The following is a 22,500-nucleotide window of genomic DNA, read 5'->3' on the forward strand; positions in this document are numbered from 1 at the left end:
AGCCCATTTGGGGACCTTTAGAACAACTTCAGAACAATGAGATTTTTCTTGCCAATAGGCAGCCTCCCAAGGAACATTTATGCTCAAGTAAGACCCTTCGGCTGCTCCCTTGTTTTCACTCAGGGCCGCCGCAGCAGACCTGAGGTGGGTCTGCATGTTGATTTGGTGCAGGTTTCACACAGGATGCCATTCCTGACACAACTCCACATTACATGGAGAAATGTGGCAGGGATTTGAACCGGGAATGCACTGAAACCAAGATCACTAACCACTTGATCACATTTACACTAAATTTGAGAAAAAAATCTGCAATAATTCAAACTGTTAAAAAAAAGATTTTTTTCCTGCCCTTGGGGACCCTGGGCGGTCCACGGGAATTGAATCAGAAAGTCCAACATACCACATGACCAGACAGTTCCCCAAGGATTGTCTGAACCAAATTTCCAAAATTTCATCAAAGCTTTTCTGAAAATCATCATAAGAAGGACACCACACACAAATCTTGACAGTACTATTCCAATGGACTGCAGTCCAAAGGACTAAAAGTGACAACAAATATACACTCAACAAACATATAAATGCAACACTTTTGGTTTTGCTCCCATTTTGTATGAGATTAACTCAAAGATCTAAAACTTTTTCCACATACACAATATCACCATTTCCCTCAAATATTGTTCACAAACCAGTCTAAATCTGTGATAGTGAGCACTTCTCCTTTGCTGAGATAATCCATCCCACCTCACAGGTGTGCCATATCAAGATGCTGATTAGACACCATGATTAGTGCACAGGTGTGCCTTAGACTGCCCACAATAAAAGGCCACTCTGAAAGGTGCAGTTTTGTTTTATTGGGGGGGATACCAGTCAGTATCTGGTGTGACCACCATTTGCCTCATGCAGTGCAACACATCTCCTTCGCATAGAGTTGATCAGGTTGTCAATTGTGGCCTGTGGAATGTTGGTCCACTCCTCTTCAATGGCTGTGCGAAGTTGCTGCATATTGGCAGGAACTGGTACACGCTGTCGTATACGCCGGTCCAGAGCATCCCAAACATGCTCAATGGGTGACATGTCCGGTGAGTATGCTGGCCATGCAAGAACTGGGACATTTTCAGCTTCCAAGAATTGTGTACAGATCCTTGCAACATGGGGCCGTGCATTATCCTGCTGCAACATGAGGTGATGTTCTTGGATGTATGGCACAACAATGGGCCTCAGGATCTTGTCACGGTATCTCTGTGCATTCAAAATGCCATCAATAAAATGCACCTGTGTTCTTCGTCCATAACAGACACCTGCCCATACCATAACCCCACCGCCACCATGGGCCACTCGATCCACAACATTGACATCAGAAAACCGCTTACCCACACGACGCCACACACGCTGTCTGCCATCTGCCCTGGACAGTGTGAACCGGGATTCATCCATGAAGAGAACACCTCTCCAACGTGCCAAATGCCAGCGAATGTGAGCATTTGCCCACTCAAGTCGGTTACGACGACGAACTGGAGTCAGGTCGAGACCCCGATGAGGACGGCGAGCATGCAGATGAGCTTCCCTGAGACGGTTTCTGACAGTTTGTGCAGAAATTCTTTGGTTATGCAAACCGATTGTTTCAGCAGCTGTCCGAGTGGCTGGTCTCAGACGATCTTGGAGGTGAACATGCTGGATGTGGAGGTCCTGGGCTGGTGTGGTTACACGTGGTCTGCGGTTGTGAGGCTGGTTGGATGTACTGCCAAATTCTCTGAAACGCCTTTGGAGACGGCTTATAAGTGCGGCTTATAAGTGCTCACTATCACAGATTTAGACTGGTTTGTGAACAATATTTGAGGGAAATGGTGATATTGTGTATGTGGAAAAAGTTTTAGATCTTTGAGTTCATCTCATACAAAATGGGAGCAAAACCAAAAGTGTTGCGTTTATATTTTTGTTGAGTGTATGTTTAAAACAGTGGCAGTTCTACACTGAATTACTCCCTAGGAAAGACCCCATTCGAGCACCCCAACTCCAAAAAAATTACAAAATTTTGCACAAACAGCCATTTTTTATTATTTTATTATTATTTTTACTATTTCAGAAGTGCCTCTGAAATTGCAATTGACATCAAAAGACTGCAGGCTACAATATATAACTCTTATACCAAACATCCATGAATTGCAAATTTGAATGAGCATGCACTGTTATATTCACTTAATCTAGTTATGAAAAAAACGGTCCCTGTCCTCACCCTCTGCACCGGACTGTAGTGGAGCTGAGCAGCTCGTTCAGTGACAGACTGAGGTACCCTCAGTGCAAGAAGGAACGATACTGCAGGTCGTTCCTCCCTGCTGCTGTCAGATTGTACAATAACACTGTGAAATAACCACATGCAATAATATGTCCACAAATCACGTGCAATAACAACTCGTTTACAAATCCCTACACTAATGTCACCTTACCACACCTAAACTCCACTTCACATATTGTAAATAAGATGCTCCTATTTTTTTATTTCAATCATGTTTATATATGCATATGTACTTACATATGTACGTACATATATACATGCATATGTATATGTGTATAGGTATGTGTGTGCATGTGTGTATGCGTACGTATATGTATGAGGTCTGTGAGAAAAGTAATGGACGTTTTTATTTTTTTCAAAAACTATATGGATTTGATTCATGTTTTTACGTTAGCCAAGCTTGAAGCTTCGTGCGCATGCGTGAGTTTTTCCACGCCTGTCGGTTGCGTCATTCGCCTGTGAGCACGCCTTGTGGGAGGAGTGGTCCAGCCCCCTCGTCGTTGTTTCATTTCGAGGAAATGGCGGAATGATTTGGGCTTTTTTTCCATCAGAATTTTTTCAGAAACTGTTAGAGATTGGCAGCTGGAAACCATTCGAAAAATTTATCTGGCTTTCGGTGAAACTTTTACGGGCCTCACAGAGAATAAGCACTGTTACTACAGCTTTAAGGATGGCCCACAATGGCGCACCACATCATTTCTAAACGGATGGCTGTGTGGAGCCGGGACCATCGTGTGCAATTTCTCTGGTTATCACAAGAGCTGGACATCAGCCATTTTCCAGCAGATTTCACTTTTAACAAGAGATTTTGTCATGGAAAGCCGCGCGGAGGCTTCGTGCGTCACGACCGATTCACTGATCGAGCGAGACAAAGGAACACCTCCGTTTCGGAGTGTTAAAGGACAAGTTGGGACATGCCTATCTCGGCTTTCAGTGCTTACCAGTTGAGTGAGTATAAGAGAAATTGTGGAGAGCTGGACATGTCCCAACTTGTCCTTTAACACTCCAAAACGGAGGTGTTCCTTTGTCACTGCTGAGACACGTGAATCTCTCAACAAGTTTATCTCTTTCACTGATACAGATGCAATTCTCAAGGCTGAGCTCAGGAAGACACTGAAAACCTGAATCTTACTCTTTATCCAGGACAAACATAAACTCTGAGTGCCCTCAGAGAAGAAACACCTCCTTCTCTGAACATTAGCAAACATTAGTGTAAGTTCTGGCAGCATTCATGGCTGTGCTGTGAAGCACCTTCCACATTCCATTTATACAGTAAGTCATATATCGGCCCTGAGACCTGCTGGTGTTGGTGCTTATCCCCAGATTCCATAGCACGAAGTGGATGAGAATCTATGAATCCCCCTGGACAGGGACACCAGTCTGTTGCAGGTTATTTCCCTTGCCAAGGCCAAAAGACATTTACAGCTGTGTGGACTGAGACAATGTAGATTAAGTGTGTTGTTGAGGGACACAGACAGGTAGCATCAGCAGGATTCAAACCCTGGCAAGCTGGATCCTTATCCACTGAGCTACCTGCTCTGCATGTCAGTAAAATGTCAGCTTTAAATGTTGCTGAGAACAGGAAGTATGAAATTGTCAATGGGACTGGAGACAAAAAAAGGGAAACACGTCTGACTCCAAAATAAAACTGACTACAATCAATATGTGTCTTTGAATGATGGTGACAACCACAGAGACTCTGGTATCCAGTTTACCTTAAACATCCCTGGTTTGTTTCTTATTATTTCTCATATTGTGCCTGACTGTCTTCCAGCCAGGAGACATCTGGAAATTTACAGTAACTTGACTTCTTGTTGGTCTTCAAGACATTCATGTAGTTATCCTGGTGAGGTCTGAACAACAGAAAGCCCAGTTCCTGTAACCTACTAGTTGTGTCTGATATCTGAAAGCCTCTGCAGGTGGTTATGAGACTGGAACCCTGTGCAGATCCCTCAGCCACATATGACATGAATACAGACCAAACATGTAGAGAGGATTAAAAACGGACTGGAGCTGCCGTGGAGCCCTCCAGACTTGGCTATGCTGACCCGGATTCTCATGAGGCCTTCCTCAGATCTGCTGGCACCCAGAGGAGGGGGAGAGCGTTGTGCACCCGTCCAGCACACAGACAGAACTCGCCAGCACACACGACTCCTGGACACTCTGCGCAGCACCTGTTCCTGCCAGCGCGCCATGGAGGGGCCGGACTAATTCACGTGCACAGGCGTGCACACACACAGGCACACGTGTCCCAGAGCACAGACGTTAGGGTAAGAAGCAAAGAATAAAGAGACAACAGCAAGAGTTAAAAGGCCAAGAGGAACAACAGAAATATTCCCAAATAGAAAAAGGTGTGAAAATAAAGAACAACTTCGGAAAAACAAACAATCTTAAAGACACCATGAAACAGACAATATGGCAACATTAACCTCATTCACATGGAAAAGGGCATAATGTCAGGAGGGATTTGATAGTCCTGAAGTGGTCCTGACTTTTACAGAGCATACAATGTCATGAAGCCACGCCCAGCCACGCCCGGCCACGCCCAGTGCTTCTACTTCTCTGCTTATTTTTTAAACAATAAAATGAATGTGATTTGCTCAGTTTTATGATACAAAGAGACAACCTTCAATGGGTGAAGTGAACCACTGACAGAGAGTGCACTGCAGGAGGGGTGTTCCAATTCAGCAACACAAAGCCTTAGTCCAGGAGAAGAGTAAAGACCAGAACCTCTGCATCTCCACCAGAACCTCCACGGTGCTTCTTCTGACGTGGGACAGAGTTCCTGCCACACTTTCCATTCAGTTGAAAGGTAAAGTGTGTCCAAATGGACTTAGCTCCGGTATCTTTTGGGTGCTCTCGGTTTTGTTGAGCAAGCCACATGGAGCCACATGTTGGATTGGTCATGGTCTCGAAGCTTGTGAACAGGGGGATCATCTGTTCAGATCACTGTCTGTCAGACCAGAAAATCATCAAGGTCCCTTAAAAGCCACGTCCTTTATTCCCACAGTGGTTCCAGTGTGCAGCTGAGTGCCACACAGGTGCGTGAATGGGTGAATGTGAGCCATCTTTGTAAAGTGCTTTGAGCATCTGCATCGCATGGAAAAACTCAGATAGAAATGCAGGCCATTTATTCCTTTAAATTAAAGACATTCTGCTGCACGACCATGATTCATCTCACCTTTCATTGTACTTGTTACAATGACAATAAGAATCTGAAACTGAATCTGAATGAATCTGAACTTGAAACTCCCAACCTGCAGCAGTTATTACATCCCCCCAATGACTTCAACTTATGCCTTGATGGAGTCCAATCTCATCTCACACATCTATTACTACAAGCAACAGGTTGGTCATTGTTGTGTCCAAGGTTCTTGAAATGGAGCAACATTCCCACCTGATGGGAATTTACCATTAAAGCAGGTACAATAAAATGTCACCAAGCGTTCTCGTAACACATATAATTTCAGTTCCCATTCACATCCTGGCATCCAATCTGCTCTGTGTCTAACTTTCTCCATGAAGAAACAGAAGAAGCAGCTGACAGGTCAACGAGCTAAACTCCATCTGCAGAGGATGTAAGTGTGACCTGTTTGGGAGAAGGACGTGGGGTCCTAAAAAAGCCAGATCCAGACAGGGGGTGGAAAATAACCTGACAGAAGCCTCGCATTTAATACAAAATGTGAGACCAACAGATTTTGGCTTCAGTGTCACTTCAGCATGAGCTTACCTTCATTTAGGGATGAAGCCAAGGAAAGAAAGGATCGATGAGGGAAAAAAGGACATGAGGAGGATGAATGTGTCGCCTAATGACAACCTGACAGGACATTTTTCAGGCTGCACACATTACAAACTCAGAATGAGTCACTGTACGACAGCAGGTGGACCCACCTTGGCATCTTTGGCGTAGTAGAGAGTTCGACCTCTCAGTTTGAAGTAGCGCTTTTTCCACCGCTGGAACGAGCTGGTCTGCTTGAGTAACAGTCCTTCCTTTATACTTGTCTGCAGGAGAAAGACACAAGAACAACAACTGTTGAAGGGATTCTCATAAAAGGAGAGAGAGACAGACAGAGAGAGAGAGAGAGAGAGAGAGAGCGAGAGAGAGAGACACAGAGAGAGAGAGCGAGAGAGAAAGAGAGAGAAGTTCAACCTGCCAAAAACAATGATGGTGAACTTCTACACTGCCATCAATGAGTCCAACATTGAGTCACAGTCTGGTACGCTGCTGCTACTGCTAAGGACAGGAGCAGACTGCAGCGTATCATCCACACAGCAGAGAAGGTGATCGAATGCAGTCTGCCATCCCTACAGGACCTGTGCACCTCCAGGGCCCTGAGGAGAGCAGGGAGGATAGTGGCCGATCCCTTTCACCCAGGACACAAACTTTTTATTACCCTCCCCTCTGGCAGATGGCTGAGGTCCATCAGGACCAAAACCTCAAGACACAAAATCTGCTTCTTTCCATCTGCAGCTGGACTTATAAATAATGCCAGAGACCCCTATTTACCCTGCTCCCACAAAGGACACACTGATCATCCCTGCACTGGAAGGTACTGCACATCTGCATGCCTTTGCACAGCCCCATTCCACTATGTTATATTTATTTGACAGTGAACATAGTTTTGCTTATGATTTGCTTATTTGTCTATTTGAGTCCTTTACTTCTTACAGAAGTATTTTTCATTTTATTTTTATTGTTGTTTAGGCACCAGTGACACCAGATCATATTCCTTGTATGTGAGAACTTACTTGGCAATAAATTTGATTCTGGTTCTGATTCTAATGTTGACTTCTCTGAGTTAATTTCTGAACAGAAACATTCTGCATCTCTTGCTAACAACCACACCGACTTCTAATCCATCATCAACCAAGAACCCAGCAGGGGGCAGACAAATCTATGGAACAGTAAACAGTCTAAACAAAGCTGCTTTTCAGATTGATTTGGTGCATCAAAGTCTAGAATTGTGTTGTGTATTTTATTATATGTCTATTAAACATCATCCACATTCTGAACCCGATTAGTCCAGTTAAGGAAGTTAAGTTAAGTTAATGACAACATGAAAAAAGGTTTTATTTATTTATTGCAAATTTATTAAAAATCTAAAATACGAAGAATTCACATGTATTCACAGTCTTTGCCACGAAGCTCAAAATTGAGCTCAAGTGCCTCCTGTTTCCACTGATCATCCTTGAGATGTTTCTACAGCTTAACTGGAGTCCACCTGGGGTAAATTCAGTTGATTGGACATGATTTGGAAAGACACACACGTGTCTCCATGTAAGGTCCCACAGTTGACAGTCAGAGGACAAACCAACCTTGAAGTCAAAGGAATTGTCTGTAGACCTCAGAGAAAGGATTGTCTGGAGAAGGGAAGGGTACAGAAACATTTTTGCTGCTTTGAAGGTCCCAATGAGCACAGTGGCCTCCATCATCTGGAAATGGACGAAGTTTGGATCCAATTTAAATTTCAAATAATTTCATTTTATATAGTGCCTCAAGGCACTTCACATGAGTAAGGTCTAACCCAGGGGTGGGCAATCATGTGCCATGAAGAGCTGAAGCACTGCAGGTTTTCCTTGCTACCAATCACCTCAGCAAGTGATTTCATTAATGTTCAGGTGTCTCAGCAGGTGAGTTCATTGATAACCAGGTGTTTATGTTCAAGGGAGAGGCTCATCAGCAACCCACCTGCTGAGGTGATTGGTTGCAAGGAAAACCTGCAGTGTCTTGGCCCTCGTTGCCCACCCCTGGTCTAACCCAAAGGTGGGCAATCATGTGCCATGAAGAGCCGAGACAGATGTCGGGTGTCTCAGCAGGTTATTTCACTGATGACCAGGAGTTTATGTTCAAATCAATTCAAATCAAATCAATTTAATTTATATAGCGCCAAATCACAACAAACAGTTGCCCCAAGGCGCTTTATATTGTAAGGCAAAAGCCATACAATAAATACAGAAAAACCCCAACAGTCAAAACGACCCCCTGTGAGCAAGCACTTGGCAACAGTGGGAAGGAAAAACTCTCTTTTAACAGGAAGAAACCTCCAGCAGAACCAGGCTCAGGGAGGGGCAGTCTTCTGCTGGGACTGGTTGGGGCTGAGGGGAGAGAATCAGGAAAAAGACATGCTGTGGAGGGGAGCAGAGATCGATCACTAATGATTAAATGCAGAGTGGTGCATACAGAGCAAAAAGAGAAAGAAACACTCAGTGCATCATGGGAACCCCCCAGCAGTCTAAGTCTATAGCAGCATAACTAAGGGATGGTTCAGGGTCACCTGATCCAGCCCTAACTATAAGCTTTAGCAAAAAGGAAAGTTTTAAGCCTAATCTTAAAAGTAGAGAGGGTGTCTGTCTCCCTGATCTGAATTGGGAGCTGGTTCCACAGGAGAGGAGCCTGAAAGCTGAAGGCTCTGCCTCCCATTCTACTCTTACAAACCCTAGGAACTACAAGTAAGCCTGCAGTCTGAGAGCGGTGATATGGTACTATGAGGTCCCTAAGATAAGATGGGACCTGATTATTCAAAAGCCTTATAAGTAAGAAGAAAAATTTTAAATTCTATTCTAGAATTAACAGGAAGCCAATGAAGAGGCCAATATGGGTGAGATATGCTCTCTCCTTCTAGTCCCCGTCAGTACTCTAGCTGCAGCATTTTGAATTAACGGAAGGCTTTTCAGGGGAACTTTTAGGACAACCTGATAATAATGAATTACAATAGTCCAGCCTAGAGGAAATAAATGCATGAATTAGTTTTTCAGCATCACTCTGAGACAAGACCTTTCTCATTTTAGAGATATTGTGCAAATGTAAAAAAGCAGTCCCACATATTTGCTTAATATGCGCATTGAAGGACATATCCTGATCAAAAATGACTCCAAGATTTCTCACAGTATTACTAGAGGTCAGGGTAATGCCATCCAGAGTAAGGATCTGGTTAGACACCATGTTTCTAAGATTTGTGGGGCCAAGTAATATAACTTCAGTTTTATCTGAATTTAAAAGCAGGAAATTAGAGGTCATCCATGTCTTTATGTCTGCAAGACATTCCTGCAGTTTAGCTAATTGGCGTGTGTCCTCTGGCTTCATGGATAGATAAAGCTGGGTATCATCTGCGTAACAATGAAAATTTAAGCAATGCTTTCTAATAATACTGCCTAAGGGAAGCATGTATAAAGTGAATAAAACTGGTCCTAGCACAGAACCTTGAGGAACTCCATAATTAACCTTAGTCTGTGAAGAAGACTCCCCATTTACATGAACAAATTGTAATCTATTAGATAAATATGATTCAAACCACTGCAGCACAGTGCCTTTAATACCTATGGCATGCTCTAATCTCTGTAATAAAATTTTATGGTCAACAGTATCAAAAGCAGCACTGAGGTCTAACAGAACAAGCACAGAGATGAGTCCACTGTCTGAGGCCATAAGAAGATCATTTGTAACCTTCACTAATGCTGTTTCTGTACTATGATGAATTCTAAAACCTGACTGAAACTCTTCAAATAGACCATTCCTCTGCAGATGATCAGTTAGCTGTTTTACAACTACCCTTTCAAGAATTTTTGAGAGAAAAGGAAGGTTGGAGATTGGTCTATAATTAGCTAAGATAGCTGGGTCAAGTGATGGCTTTTTAAGTAATGGTTTAATTACTGCCACCTTAAAAGCCTGTGGTACATAGCCAACTAACAAAGATAGATTGATCATATTTAAGATCGAAGCATTAATTAATGGTAGGGCTTCCTTGAGCAGCCTGGTAGGAATGGGGTCTAATAGACATGTCGATGGTTTGGAGGAAGTAACTAATGAAAATAACTCAGACAGAACAATCGGAGAGAAAGAGTCTAACCAAATACCGGCATCACTGAAAGCAGCCGAACATAAGGATATGTCTTTGGGATGGTTATGAGTAATTTTTTCTCTAATAGTTAAAATTTTATTAGCAAAGAAAGTCATGAAGTCATTACTAGTTAAAGTTAAAGGAATACTTGGCTCAATAGAGCTCTGACTCTTTGTCAGCCTGGCTACAGTGCTGAAAAGAAACCTGGGGTTGTTCTTATTTTCTTCAATTAGTGATGAGTAGTAAGATAATAATAATAATAATAAATTTTATTTCTAATGCACTTTACATTTGACACCAAATCCCAAAGTGCTACAGTATAAAACAGAAGAACACAAAAGACTATAAATCAATGTAAAAACAATAAAACAGTAGCAATAAAATCAAAATAAGAGCGATAAAACAGGAGCAATTATTTACCTAAAAGCCAGAGTAAAAAGGTAGGTTTTGAGTCCTTTTATAAAAGTATCCACCGTCTGTGGAGCCCTGAGATGGTCTGGGAGGGCGTTCCATAGACGGGGAGCAGCCACTGAGAAGGCCCTATCACCCATGGTCTTGATGTCCTAAGATGTCCTAGCTTTACGGAGGGCTTTTTTTTAATAGAGCAACAGACTCTTTTTCCAGGCTAAGTGAAGATCTTCTAAATCAGTGAGACGCCATTTCTGTTGTGTGTTGGGGGGGGTGTGGCTGGACATTTTGGTGAGAATTGTGCAGCTCGCTTCTCACTGCTGTGGCGTGCGGACAACTGATCCTCCACCTGTTGTGAGAAGCTGCTCATTTACATAAAGCTTAAATACAGACCTGAATGTGTTGCTGATAGTGTGTGCCTTTTGAAGGATATTGATTGTAGCTGCTGACTTACCTCACCTTTTCTATCCTTCGCAGAGAGTCGGTTGAAGTGTCCACCTGGGGGGTGTTTGGCGGTAAAGTGAGTCCAGAAGCGCCGGGCTTCGATCCTTTTAGGCGCTGGAGAGCGTGCCAGCCTTCACTCCACCAGACTGACGCATCTTTTGTTCATACACTTTGTTATGCACCAGAGGGTGGAAAAATAAATTGTTTTGTTATTGGAACCGCTTTCTGGTTATTTTAGCGCTGGGTTCCGTCAGACGCAGGTCCGCTCCTCAACCCGCGTCGACACATAACAGTAGTTCCCGGCCATTCCATAATGGACCCAGCGGCAGAGGCGGTTCCTTTCGCCGAAAGAGTTCAAGAACACTTGGAGAAAATATGGGAGCAATTACAGCATCTCGCAAACCAAATTAAACAAACAGACGCCCGTGTTACGGAGCTTGCAGCGCAAGCCGTTCCGCTTCCTGCTGCTCCAGCTGCGGCACCATCGATACCGGTGCAGATAACTCCGTCACCCAGAGATTCGGCGTCCGAACCGATTATTTGTCATCCGGAGCCTTATGTGGGAGACGTTGAAGCCTGTGCTTCGTTTTTGATGCAATGTTCTCTGGTGACGTATCTCCAGGTGTTCTGGGACAGGCGAAATAATACACACACACACAAAAAAAAAACTTGTAGGGGCTAATGTTTTGTTTCTTTGAATAGGGGTTATAATTTGTTTGGGGAGTCAGAGGCGTGTCTGGTGGAGTGAACGATAGGCGGTTAGAAGCCCGTCTGGACTCACTTGATCGTTGTTTTTTTACGTGTATTTAGGTATTTTCTGTTTGGGTCTGGGGTCGTTTTGTTGTTTTTTATTTCCCTACTTCCCTAACCCCAACCTCACTTGCCCCAAGACCGTTCGTCTTGTGGGTTGTGGGGTGGTGCAGGTTGGTCACACTGAGCGTTCTCAGAAGACCTCTGCACCTAGGGGGGGGGGGGTTGTTAGGGGCGTTTTTCTTGGTTTGATTAGGGCCCGGTTCCACTCCAGCCTCGGTGGGCCTTTGTACCGTTCGTCATTGGTGTTGCCCGGGTGTGGTGCAGCGGGAACATACCTCAGTCGGAGGGGTGGGCCGATCTGTTGCCGTTCGCCATTTCGGTAGTTCCACCCCTCCCGAGAGGCTGGGGTATGGTCGAGTTGGGGCACCGGACGTATTTCCGGTTTTCCGCTGCGCCTAGGGGTTGGGGCTGGGTTAGTTTTTCCTGTTCCCTTCCCCGGCTTGATGTTTTGTGCCGTTCACCAAAATTGAGCCGCCAAGGGGCTCTGGGAGGGACCTGGGGTCTTTCGGGGTGCCGGGGAAGGTAACAGGGTTTAACGGTTGTTTTATTTGCCCCCGGGGTTGTTTAGGGTAGTCCTCCGGGGGTTGGACTTTGATTTTGTTTTGTTTCCTTCTGGGTTCCACCTCCAGGGTTGATGGGACGGTCCTCTGGGGGGGAATTGGTTTGTGGGGCCGACTAGCCAAGTGTGGCCGGGTCTGGGGTTCCGGGGTTGTGGGGAGGGTGCCTCCTGGGGTTTGATGGTACGGTCCTCTGGGGGGCGCCGTTTGCTCCATGTGTACCTGGGGACCTTTGTGGGATTCCGGTTCTGGCTATTCCTCCTGGAACCGGCGGTAAAGGCCTTCTGGGGGGTGTTGGGCTCTGCAAGTCGTTCTGGGGGGGTTGTTTGTTATTTTTCTTTTATGCATTTATGTTTGTATTGTGTTTGTGGGGCTGTGTTGGGTTTTTGCATTTGGGAGTTTTTCTTTTCTTCCCGGGGTTGGATGGGACGGTCCCCTGGGGAGGTTTTGGGTGGGTTTTGTGTTTTTCTTTGTATGTTGGATTGTACTAGGGACTGTTTTGGGGGTTTTGTTGATGCCAGTCGGCCTTCCAGCTGCGGTGCCCTGTCCTGCTGGTTGTGGTGGACCTTGGGAGCGTTATGCTGTCTGCTTCCTGCCGAGGACCCCGGAGGGAGATGCTGTTCTCGGACCTGGTCTGTTCAGTCGCCGGGAGGCTTCCCGTTAAAGGGGGGGTACTTTTGTGTGTTGGGGGGGTGTGGCTGGACATTTTGGTGTTCTTTTCTTTTCTTTGCTCTCCAGGTGGTATGAAAACTGATTTGTCTGTGGAGAAGGTGCTGGCTGAAGAGTCCTTCACCCTCATCAACGTTATGTGCAGCACCTGTGGATGGTGCTCACGTGCAACCTTAAAGACTTTCAGCTGAAGCAGATAATGAGATGGCGTTCTGCATTTAAGCCATGTGTGATTCAAGCAGAATTGCCGGGAACTCGACCTTGTGATGTTCGTTTGTGAGACGCTGAGGACCGCGCCTGGGTTTGACACATCGTGCCTGTGAAGGAAGAAGGGTGAGGGACACATGCTGTCAGCACACATCTGAGGTGATTAATTGTTTGACTAATTGTTGATAGTAACTTGGTATTTTGTTACGCAGTAGATTTGAATTGTGATGAGAATTGTGCAGCTTGCTTCTCACTGCCGTGGCGTGCGGAGTGGTAATCCTCCACCTGTTGTGAGAAGCTGCTCATTTACATAAAGCTTAAATACAGACCTGAATGTGTTGCTGATAGTGTGTGCCTTTTGAAGGATATTGATTGTAGCTGCTGACTTACCTCACCTTTTCTATCCTTCGCAGAGAGTCGGTTTGTCGTGTCCACCTGGGGGGTGTTTGGCGGTAAAGTGAGTCCAGAAGCGCCGGGCTTCGATCCTTTTAGGCGCTGGAGAGCGTGCCAGCCTTCACTCCACCAGACTGACGCATCTTTTGTTCATACACTTTGTTATGCACCAGAGGGTGGAAAAATAAATTGTTTTGTTATTGGAACCACTTTCTGGTTATTTTAGCGCTGGGTTCCGTCAGACGCAGGTCCGCTCCTCAACCCGCGTCGACACATGACAATTTCCTCTCCAACTTACGGGTTATCTGCTTTAAGCTGCGAGTTTGTGGGTTATACCACGGAGTCAGACACTTCTGATTTAAGGCTCTCTTTTTCAGAGGAGCTACAGCATCCAAAGTTGTGCTCAATGAGGATGTAAAACTATTGACGAGATAATCTATCTCACTCAGAGAGTTTAGGTAGCTACTCTGCACTGTGTTGGTATATGGCATTGGAGAACATAACAAAGAAGGAATCATATCCTTAAACCTATTTACAGCGCTTTCTGAAAGACTTCTACTGTAATGAAACTTATTCCCCACTGCTGGGTAGTCCATTAAAGTAAATGTTATTAAGAAATGATCAGACAGAAGGGGGTTTTCAGGGAATACTGTTAAGTCTTCAATTTCCATAACACAAGTCAGAACAAGATCTAAAGTATGGTTAAAGTGGTGGGTGGACTCATTTACATTTTGAGCGAAGCCAATTGAGTCTAATAATAGATTAAATGCAGTGTTGAGGCTGTCATTCTCAGTATCAATGTGGATGTTAAAATCGCCCACTATAATGATCTTATCTGAGCTAAGCACTAAGTCAGACAAAAGGTCTGAAAATTCACAGAGAAACTCACAGTAACGACCAGGTGGACGATAGATAACAACAAATAAAACTGGTTTTCGGGACTTCCAATTTGGATGGACAAGACTAAGAGTCAAGCTTTCAAATCAATTAAAGCTCTGTCTGGGTTTTTGATTAATTAATAAGCTGGAGTGGAAGATTGCTGCTAATCCTCCCCCTCGGCCCATGCTTTGAGCATTCTGACAGTTAGTGTGTGGGTGTTGACTCATTTAAACTAACATATTCATCCTGCTGTAACCAGGTTTCTGTAAGGCAGAATAAATCAATATGTTGATCAATTATTATATAATTTACTAACAGGGACTTAGAAGAGAGAGACCTAATGTTTAATAAACCACATTTAACTGTTTTAGACTGTGGTGCAGTTGAAGGTGCTATATTATTTTTTTCTTTTGAATTTTTATGCTTAAATAGATTTTTGCTGGTTATTGGTGGTCTGGGAGCAGGCACCGTCTCTACGGGGATGGGGTAATGAGGGGATGGCAGGGGGAGAGAAGCTGCAGAGAGGTGTGTAAGACTACAACTCTGCTTCCTGGTCCCAACCCTGGACAGTCACGGTTTGGAGGGTTTAATAAAATTGGCCAGATTTCTAGAGATGAGAGCTGCTCCATCCAAAGTGGGATGGATGCCGTCTCTCCTAACAAGACCAGGTTTTCCCCAGAAGCTTTGCCAATTATCTATGAAGCCCACCTCATTTTTTGGACACCACTCAGACAGCCAGCAATTCAAGGAGAACATGCGGCTAAACATGTCACTCCCGGTCCAATTGGGGAGGGGCCCAGAGAAAACTACAGAGTCCGACATTCTTTTTGCAAAGTTACAGACTGATTCAATGTTAATTTTAGTGACCTCCGATTGGCGTAACCGGGTGTCATTACTGCTGACGTGAATTACAATCTTACCAAATTTATGCTTAGCCTTAGCCAGCAGTTTCAAATTTCCTTCAATGTCGCCTGCTCTGGCCCCCGGAAGACAACTGACTATGGGGAGAAGCTCATCAGCAACCCACCTGCTGAGGTGATTGGTTGCAAGGAAAACCTGCAGTGTCTCGGCCCTCGTTGCCCACCCTTACCAACCCCGACAGCAAGAACACAGGCAACAGTGTTAAGGGAAAAACTCCATCAAATGATACTGAGGAAGAAACCTCAAGCAGACCAGACTCAGAGGGGTGTCCAACTGCTTAGTCCTTTCTAACATCTACAAGATTTTTACAGATTTTGCAAGAATTTCTTAACAGAAGAAATGGAAAACAAAAACAGAAAAAAATAGAAAATGAATGAAAAAGTCCTTAATGGAAATTAAAAAGCAGTCCATTTTGGGTCTTTAATCTTAGTGTGTCCAATTCCACAACACATGGGACTTCCAACACAGGTAGGGCTTCCAATCATTGGAGCAACAGGCAGGGCATCCTGAGGTCAGTCCGGTGCCCTGGGGTGCCAGGCCAGCATCTATTGAAGGGCTGGGCAGTGCCATCAGTAGGCCTGTTCCCACAGCAGAATCCATTCCAAATGCAGACTGCAGTGTGCTGCATCAGCTTCAGGCATGGCAGAGTTCTGAAAGTCAGGGTGCCGAAAGATTGAACTGTTTGGCGTGAATGCCAGGTGTCATGTTTGGAGGAAACCAGGCACCATCCCTACAGTGAAGCATGATGATGGCAGCATCATGCTGTGCGGATGTTTTTCAGCAGCAGGAACTTGGAGACTAGTCAGGATTGAGGGAAAGATGAATGCAGGAATGTACAGAGACATCCTGGATGAAAACCTGCTCCAGAGCGCGCTTAACCTCAGACTGGGGTGACAGTTCATCTTTTAGCAGGACAATGACCCTAAACACACAGCCAAGATATCAAAGGAGTGGCTTCAGGACAACTCAGTGAATGTCCTTGAGTGGTCCAGCCAGAGCCCAGACCTGAATCTGATTGAACATCTATGGAGAGATCTGAAAATGACTGTGTACTGACGCTCCCCATCCAACCTGATGGAGCTTGAGAGGTGCTGCAAAGAGGAATGGACCAAACTGCCCAAAGATAGGTGCACCAAGCTTGTGGCATCATATTCAAGAAGACTAGAGGCTGGAATTGCTGACAAAGGTGCATCAACAAAGTACTGAGCAAAGGCTGTGAATACTTATGGACATGGGATTTCTGAGTTTTTAGTTTTGTTAAAACAAAACAAAAAATAAATACATTCATGTTGTTATTATGGGGTATTGTGTGTAGGGGAAAAAATAATTTCTTCCATTTGGGAATAAGGCTGTAACATAACAAAATGTGGAAAAAGTGAAGCACTGTGAATACTTTCTGGATGCACTGTACATGTTTGGCTTCCACAAGGACAAGTTTGACAAGCAAAAACCCAAAGCATTCTGTGCATCTTATGATGAATGCTCCACACACAGCAACATTTTACTAAAATCCTAAAAACAAAATTGCACAGGAAAACGAAGGTATTATGCACAAAGTGACACATGAATGGACATTTTATCTCAAGAAAAGGTTACAAAAGGAGTCTGCACAGACAGGCACACACACACACACACACACACACACACACAAACATGCGCACACATTTGTATGTTAATACTTTTTAGGACAACTGAAAGACATAATGGGTTTCATAGCCCCGAATGTAATCGGAACTACAACCAAAGACCAAATCTGAAACCTCCAACAACCGGTCACGTAGTGAGGACCAAGCTATGTCCCCACAATGATGGTTTCAAACCAAAATTTGTCCACACAAGTATACAAAGCGCACACACACACACACACACACACACACACACACACACACACACACACACACACACACACACACACACACACACACACACACACACATATAGACTATTTATAGTGTAGGAAGGTGGCTCGGGACAATCACAAACAGACAGCTCAGAGCGGCTGACATCCTGCTCACCAGCTGTGTCAACTTAAACACTGAAACCACCTCACTGTGCACACACACACACACACACACACACACACACACACACACACACACACACACACACACACACACACACACACACACACACACACACACACACACAGCCTCATGGGAAAATCACACACAGCCTACATTCTAAACGTGTGCGTTTGGACTCAGAGTCACGCTGACTCGTGTTCTGACAGTATTTTGTAGCAGCGCGACTTTCGCTGATCAGTGAAACATTCTTTCAAAGCTTCATTTCAGTGAATCATGCTTCAAACAGTCAAAATGCCACATTGCCCTCATGGTTTAGAACAGCTCCAGGTCACTGGGGCCTGGACTCACATAGGATCCAAGAATCCTTAAAAAGTACTTTAAAATTTCGAGGTTGAGATCTTTCAAACACAGTGTTGTTGTTTAACAAGAGTGGACATGTAATGGACAAAATGAACCAGATCAAAAGACTGAGCTGGATGTAGTCTGCCTGTGTTTTCTCTGGTCAACTTCATTTCATTTGTTCATATTCATTCATTCCTCTGTTTAAGGTCCGAGACACATTTGAAAAAAGTTGGGACACTAAAACATTTACAATTTGTAATGTTTAAAGTTCAAAGTTCAAAGTGAACTTTATTGTAAATCAAGCCATGCAACAGTACATTACACAGAAGACTGAAATTGCATTTTCCCAAACTCCAAATATGCAATAACAGAGGCTAAATTAGCCATACAACTAAATATAATTGATTCAAGTGCATAAACTAAATCCATCCTCCTGACATTTGACATCTAATTTAGCTTGTGAAAAGTTACTTCTAACAGGACTTTGATCTTGAAAATTTTGTCCAAGGTAAAATTTTGTGGAATTGGAAACTCATGTTGATGGAGGTTTGCACTCTATGAGCGTGGCGCTGTAGTTTGGAAAGTGCTGCAGAACTGAAATACAGGAGGGGATGTATAGTAACAAACTGACAACACAGAGCAACCTGTCAAAACAAATTGCCCAAGTATCCGGCTTTTATACTGCAATGAAATAAAACTCACAGTAAATGCAACAATTACTGCAGAGTTTGTTGTTGTTATTGTTGTTTTCCATACTTTCCCAACTTTTTCTGATTTGGGGTTGTAGTTGCAGGTTAGAAGTTGCTTGAAACACAATTTCCGCAACATGTTCCAGTTACATCAAATTGTGTCATAACTGTATCTACAAATTTGTATCATATTGTATCATTTTGTCACTTGATAGTACCAAAATAAATTGACATGTCTTGTTGAGCCAGTGAGTTTGTGGTCAGGGCAATCAACTTTGGAGTCAGACAATCAATCAATCAATCAATCAATCAATCAATCAATAGCTCCCTGTTGCCACCTTGTGACATGAGTATGACACTGCAGACTAATATTTATCTTTGTTAGAAATGTCTGATAAAACCTTTATGAGCATGGGAGAACATTTTTATCCTTTTTGTTGATTGTTTGAGCATTGTTTTTCTGAGCCGCTGTCCCGTTGAAATGTTGCTGAAGGAGTTAGACTTGGATGTCATCATGTGGCACAATGTTTTCATTTTGACTGGCTGATGCATGAAACCAGTTTCATAAAGTTGAGAGTTTAGTAGCAACTCTGAGTTTGAGGCTGGATTCAGAAAGCTTCACACCAGCAAACTCAGCAGCAACTTAGTGTCAACAGACCTTCACGCAACTGAAGTTGTGAAAATTTTCACAGTGTAACTCTAAGGACGGCCTACTGCCGCTGATTTACGACGTCTGATTGTCTTCATTCTTGGTGAAAAAAAAGATACCCTATTTGGGCCTCAAACTGTGGGTAATTGGTGGTAAAAGTAGCGTTGTAGATCATTTTGATAAAGTGGGAGAGTTTTAAACAACGACATAAATCCTGATCCACAAAACGTGAACAATCAGATTGGACTGGTCCAGATGGAGTTAATCTTGTGTAAAAGTAGGTGAAACACACAGTACTCAGGACCGACCACAAAAGACTCCTTCTGATCCTCGAGTCACGTTCTTCAATCTTCTTCAACAGAAGACAGTTTTAGTTGTTAAGAGACCTTTAGCTTTTAGGAAAAAACTCGTTAAAACACAGACGTGTTAATCGGTTACACAGAGCTGATAGAGCAGATAACATGAACTTTTACTACAATTCCCTCAATTCTGAAATTGGGATGGACACTGGGGGCCAAAGGTTTGTCCTGAGACAAGTTTATGTTCATCAGCTTCCACTGGTGACACTTTAACACGGGAGGAAATAAAATCACAAATTTAAAAAAGTCATGACAAACTCTTACTGTACTTCGGAGGCTTAGTCCGAGATCAGCACAAGTCTTCCTGTACGCTTCTTTGTGGCTAAAGCGAAGCAGCTGTGGAGCGATTTAAAATCAGGCTTCCTGTTCCGTAGTCAGCGCCTGAAGAACACATTCCTGTGGTGGATTAAGGTGGAATACCTCCATAAGGATTACCCTATAAGGCCGGCGCTGCCTGCCAGTGAGGACAATCAAAGCGGAGCAGAAGAACGGCTGATGAAGTTACATCCTCACTCAGACCCAGCAGAGGACGACTGCAGGATTCACGTGCGCTCAGGGGTCTCTGCTGCACACAGACAAATGATGCCATGCTCAGAGTGTGAAGCCTTTGGACAGCGTGAGTCTGTCCTCGTGCCAAAAACACAAAAAGGACTGAGAGACAAAACTGTCTGGACGACAACATCTGTCTGTGGTGAGAGTAGCACTCAGACCACAGACAGATGTCACCACACTTAATGGTTTTATCAGAATTATTTGTGGGCAACAAAGTGTATCTGACTCACAGAACAGAATACACTTACTGTATTCATCGCTCAAAAACAGAATAAACAGATTCCAAATAAGCCAGATATTTGTGGAAAAGGGTGCACATTCCATAAAGTGTTCAAAAAGCTTTGGGAATAAGAAAGAGGTGAGAACGTCAAACTAAAGCCCTGATAGGTCAATGAGACCCAAAGTCTTTCTTGTTTGGACATAGGTCAGGAGAGGTCAGCTCTGGGAACATGCGCTGCAGTTGCACACTGCACCAGCAGCCAGTCAGGCAGACCACGGTCCACCCCTACCACCTGAAAGCCCATCCCTCTTCTGCAGCCAGGTCATACTATGTGGGGGTGTCCCTGGACTTTTCCAGCTGCGGGGCGTCCTCAAAACTGAGGCACCTGCGTGATGAATTATGTACACAGGAAAACGGTACATGGCTAAACTGTCACAACTGACGTTCCCTTACAACGCAAGTGACACACCTATATCCATAGATTACATGAGACAGAACTTTACTGATCCCTTGGGAAGACTCCCTCAGAGAAACTGTGGTTACAGCAGCACACAGGGTAAGAAGCACACAGAGTATTGTAATATACACAGACTTTGGAATATAAATACCAGACATACTGATCAATCCTGGTTTACTGTCTGCTACTGTTGCTCTCCTTCCCATCCTCTGTCTTCCTGTTACTCCTCCCCCTGAGTGAGGAGTTGTACAGTCTGATGGTCCTGCACTTGGGAAGGAGCAGTCTGTGGCTGAAGAGACTCCTCTGGTTGATGATGACGGTGTGCAGAGGCTGACTGGCATCGTCCATAATGTCCAGCAGTTTGTCCAGTGTTCTCTTCTCTGCCACCATCACCAGAGGGTCCAGCTTCATGACAACCACAGAGCCAGCCCGCCTGATCATATCCAGTGGCATACTCATAAAGGATCGAGAGGTTTAAGCGATACAACTTTAGTGCTCGCTAGTATTTTGGATACTATTAGAACTGGAGATGCCCCATCAAAAAATGATGCCTTCATCACTTTCATTCTGTGAAGATCTCCATAAAGTTAAACCTACTCTGAGACATCTTACTCACATCAGGGCCCAGTTTCATAATGCGGTCTAATCTTGTTTAGTTGACTAAACTCACTTAGTCGACTAATCTTTTGCACAAAGTGGTTAGTTGGCTAAAGTTTCGCGTTACCCAACTAAAGTTTTTAGCCTGGTACAGAGGAGGCTCATCTTATTTTAGTCGAGAAAACTTCAGTGTCTTACCTCAGAAACGGCGGCTATCATGTACCACCACTTGAAGGAGGACGAAGGAAGCAGAGACTTGCAGCGGGAGCCGGTGTTCCAGGACTGGGATAATCCATTGGAGAGGTTTACAGACACCGAGTTTGGGAGCGTTTCTCCTCTGCTGCGGTGGAAACAGCAATGTTTGTAGCAGATGGACCAACAGGAAGTAAAAAAACTGTCGTGCATTGGAGGCGTTTCTTGGCAATGGCAATTGCGAGGTCGCTATGACTGTGAAAACTGCCAACAAGCCTTAGACGGGCAATCTACAAGTTTAGCCGTGAAATGGAGATTAGACGGATAATATTGGATGACTAACTTTAGTCGACTTAGTAGACTAAGAGACTGGTCTTCCTTACCACTGTCACCTGTGTGCCTGCTCTAGGGGTTGGTAAGGTTAGAACTTACTTGACTGAAGCAGCTTGAGGCAGCTTTCTTGTTCTTCGGCACTATATAAATGAAATAAACTGAAATTGAATGGAAATTAAAAGATTAGACTACTTTATGAAACGGGTCCCAGAATAAAATCATTCTGAAGTTTAGCTGGTCCAATTGCCAATCCAAATAAAGGTGTGTGACTTTCCAAATCATGTCAAGTCAACTGAATTGACCTCAGGTGTACTCCAGTTAAACTGTAGAAACATCTCAAGGATGATCAGTGGAAACAGGAGACACCTGAGCTCAATTCTGAGTTTCATGGCAAAGACTGTGAATAGTTATTTACATGTGATTCCTTAGTTAGTTTTTTTTTTTTTTTAATCTTTAATAAATTAGCAAAAATCTGAAAAATGTCGTCATTATGGGGTCTTGTGAGTAGAATTTTGAGAGAAAAAAATGAATTTACTCCATTTTGGAATAAGGCTGTAACATAAGTGAAAGGCTGTGAATACTTTCCGGATGTAAATAAAATAAACTGAATTTCAGTGAGTTGATGTACTGAAGCATCATTCTCTGTGAAGCTGCTTCAAACACA

The 22,500-nt window shown here is 43.9% G+C and overlaps 1 protein-coding gene across 1 annotated transcript in view; it reads right to left on the reverse strand.

Annotated features, from left to right (window-relative positions):
- Window positions 1-22,500, reverse strand: part of LOC117505996 (diacylglycerol kinase eta-like) — a 40,378-nt gene that overhangs the window by 3,654 nt on the left and 14,224 nt on the right. Inside the window, exon 3 of the mRNA XM_034165540.1 lies at window positions 6,185-6,295. Coding sequence (XP_034021431.1) covers window positions 6,185-6,295 — 111 coding nt within the window. The remainder of the gene's footprint in view (window positions 1-6,184; window positions 6,296-22,500) is intronic.

Source organism: Thalassophryne amazonica, unplaced genomic scaffold (genome assembly GCF_902500255.1).
Source record: "Thalassophryne amazonica unplaced genomic scaffold, fThaAma1.1, whole genome shotgun sequence".
Classification (NCBI taxonomy): domain Eukaryota; kingdom Metazoa; phylum Chordata; class Actinopteri; order Batrachoidiformes; family Batrachoididae; genus Thalassophryne; species Thalassophryne amazonica.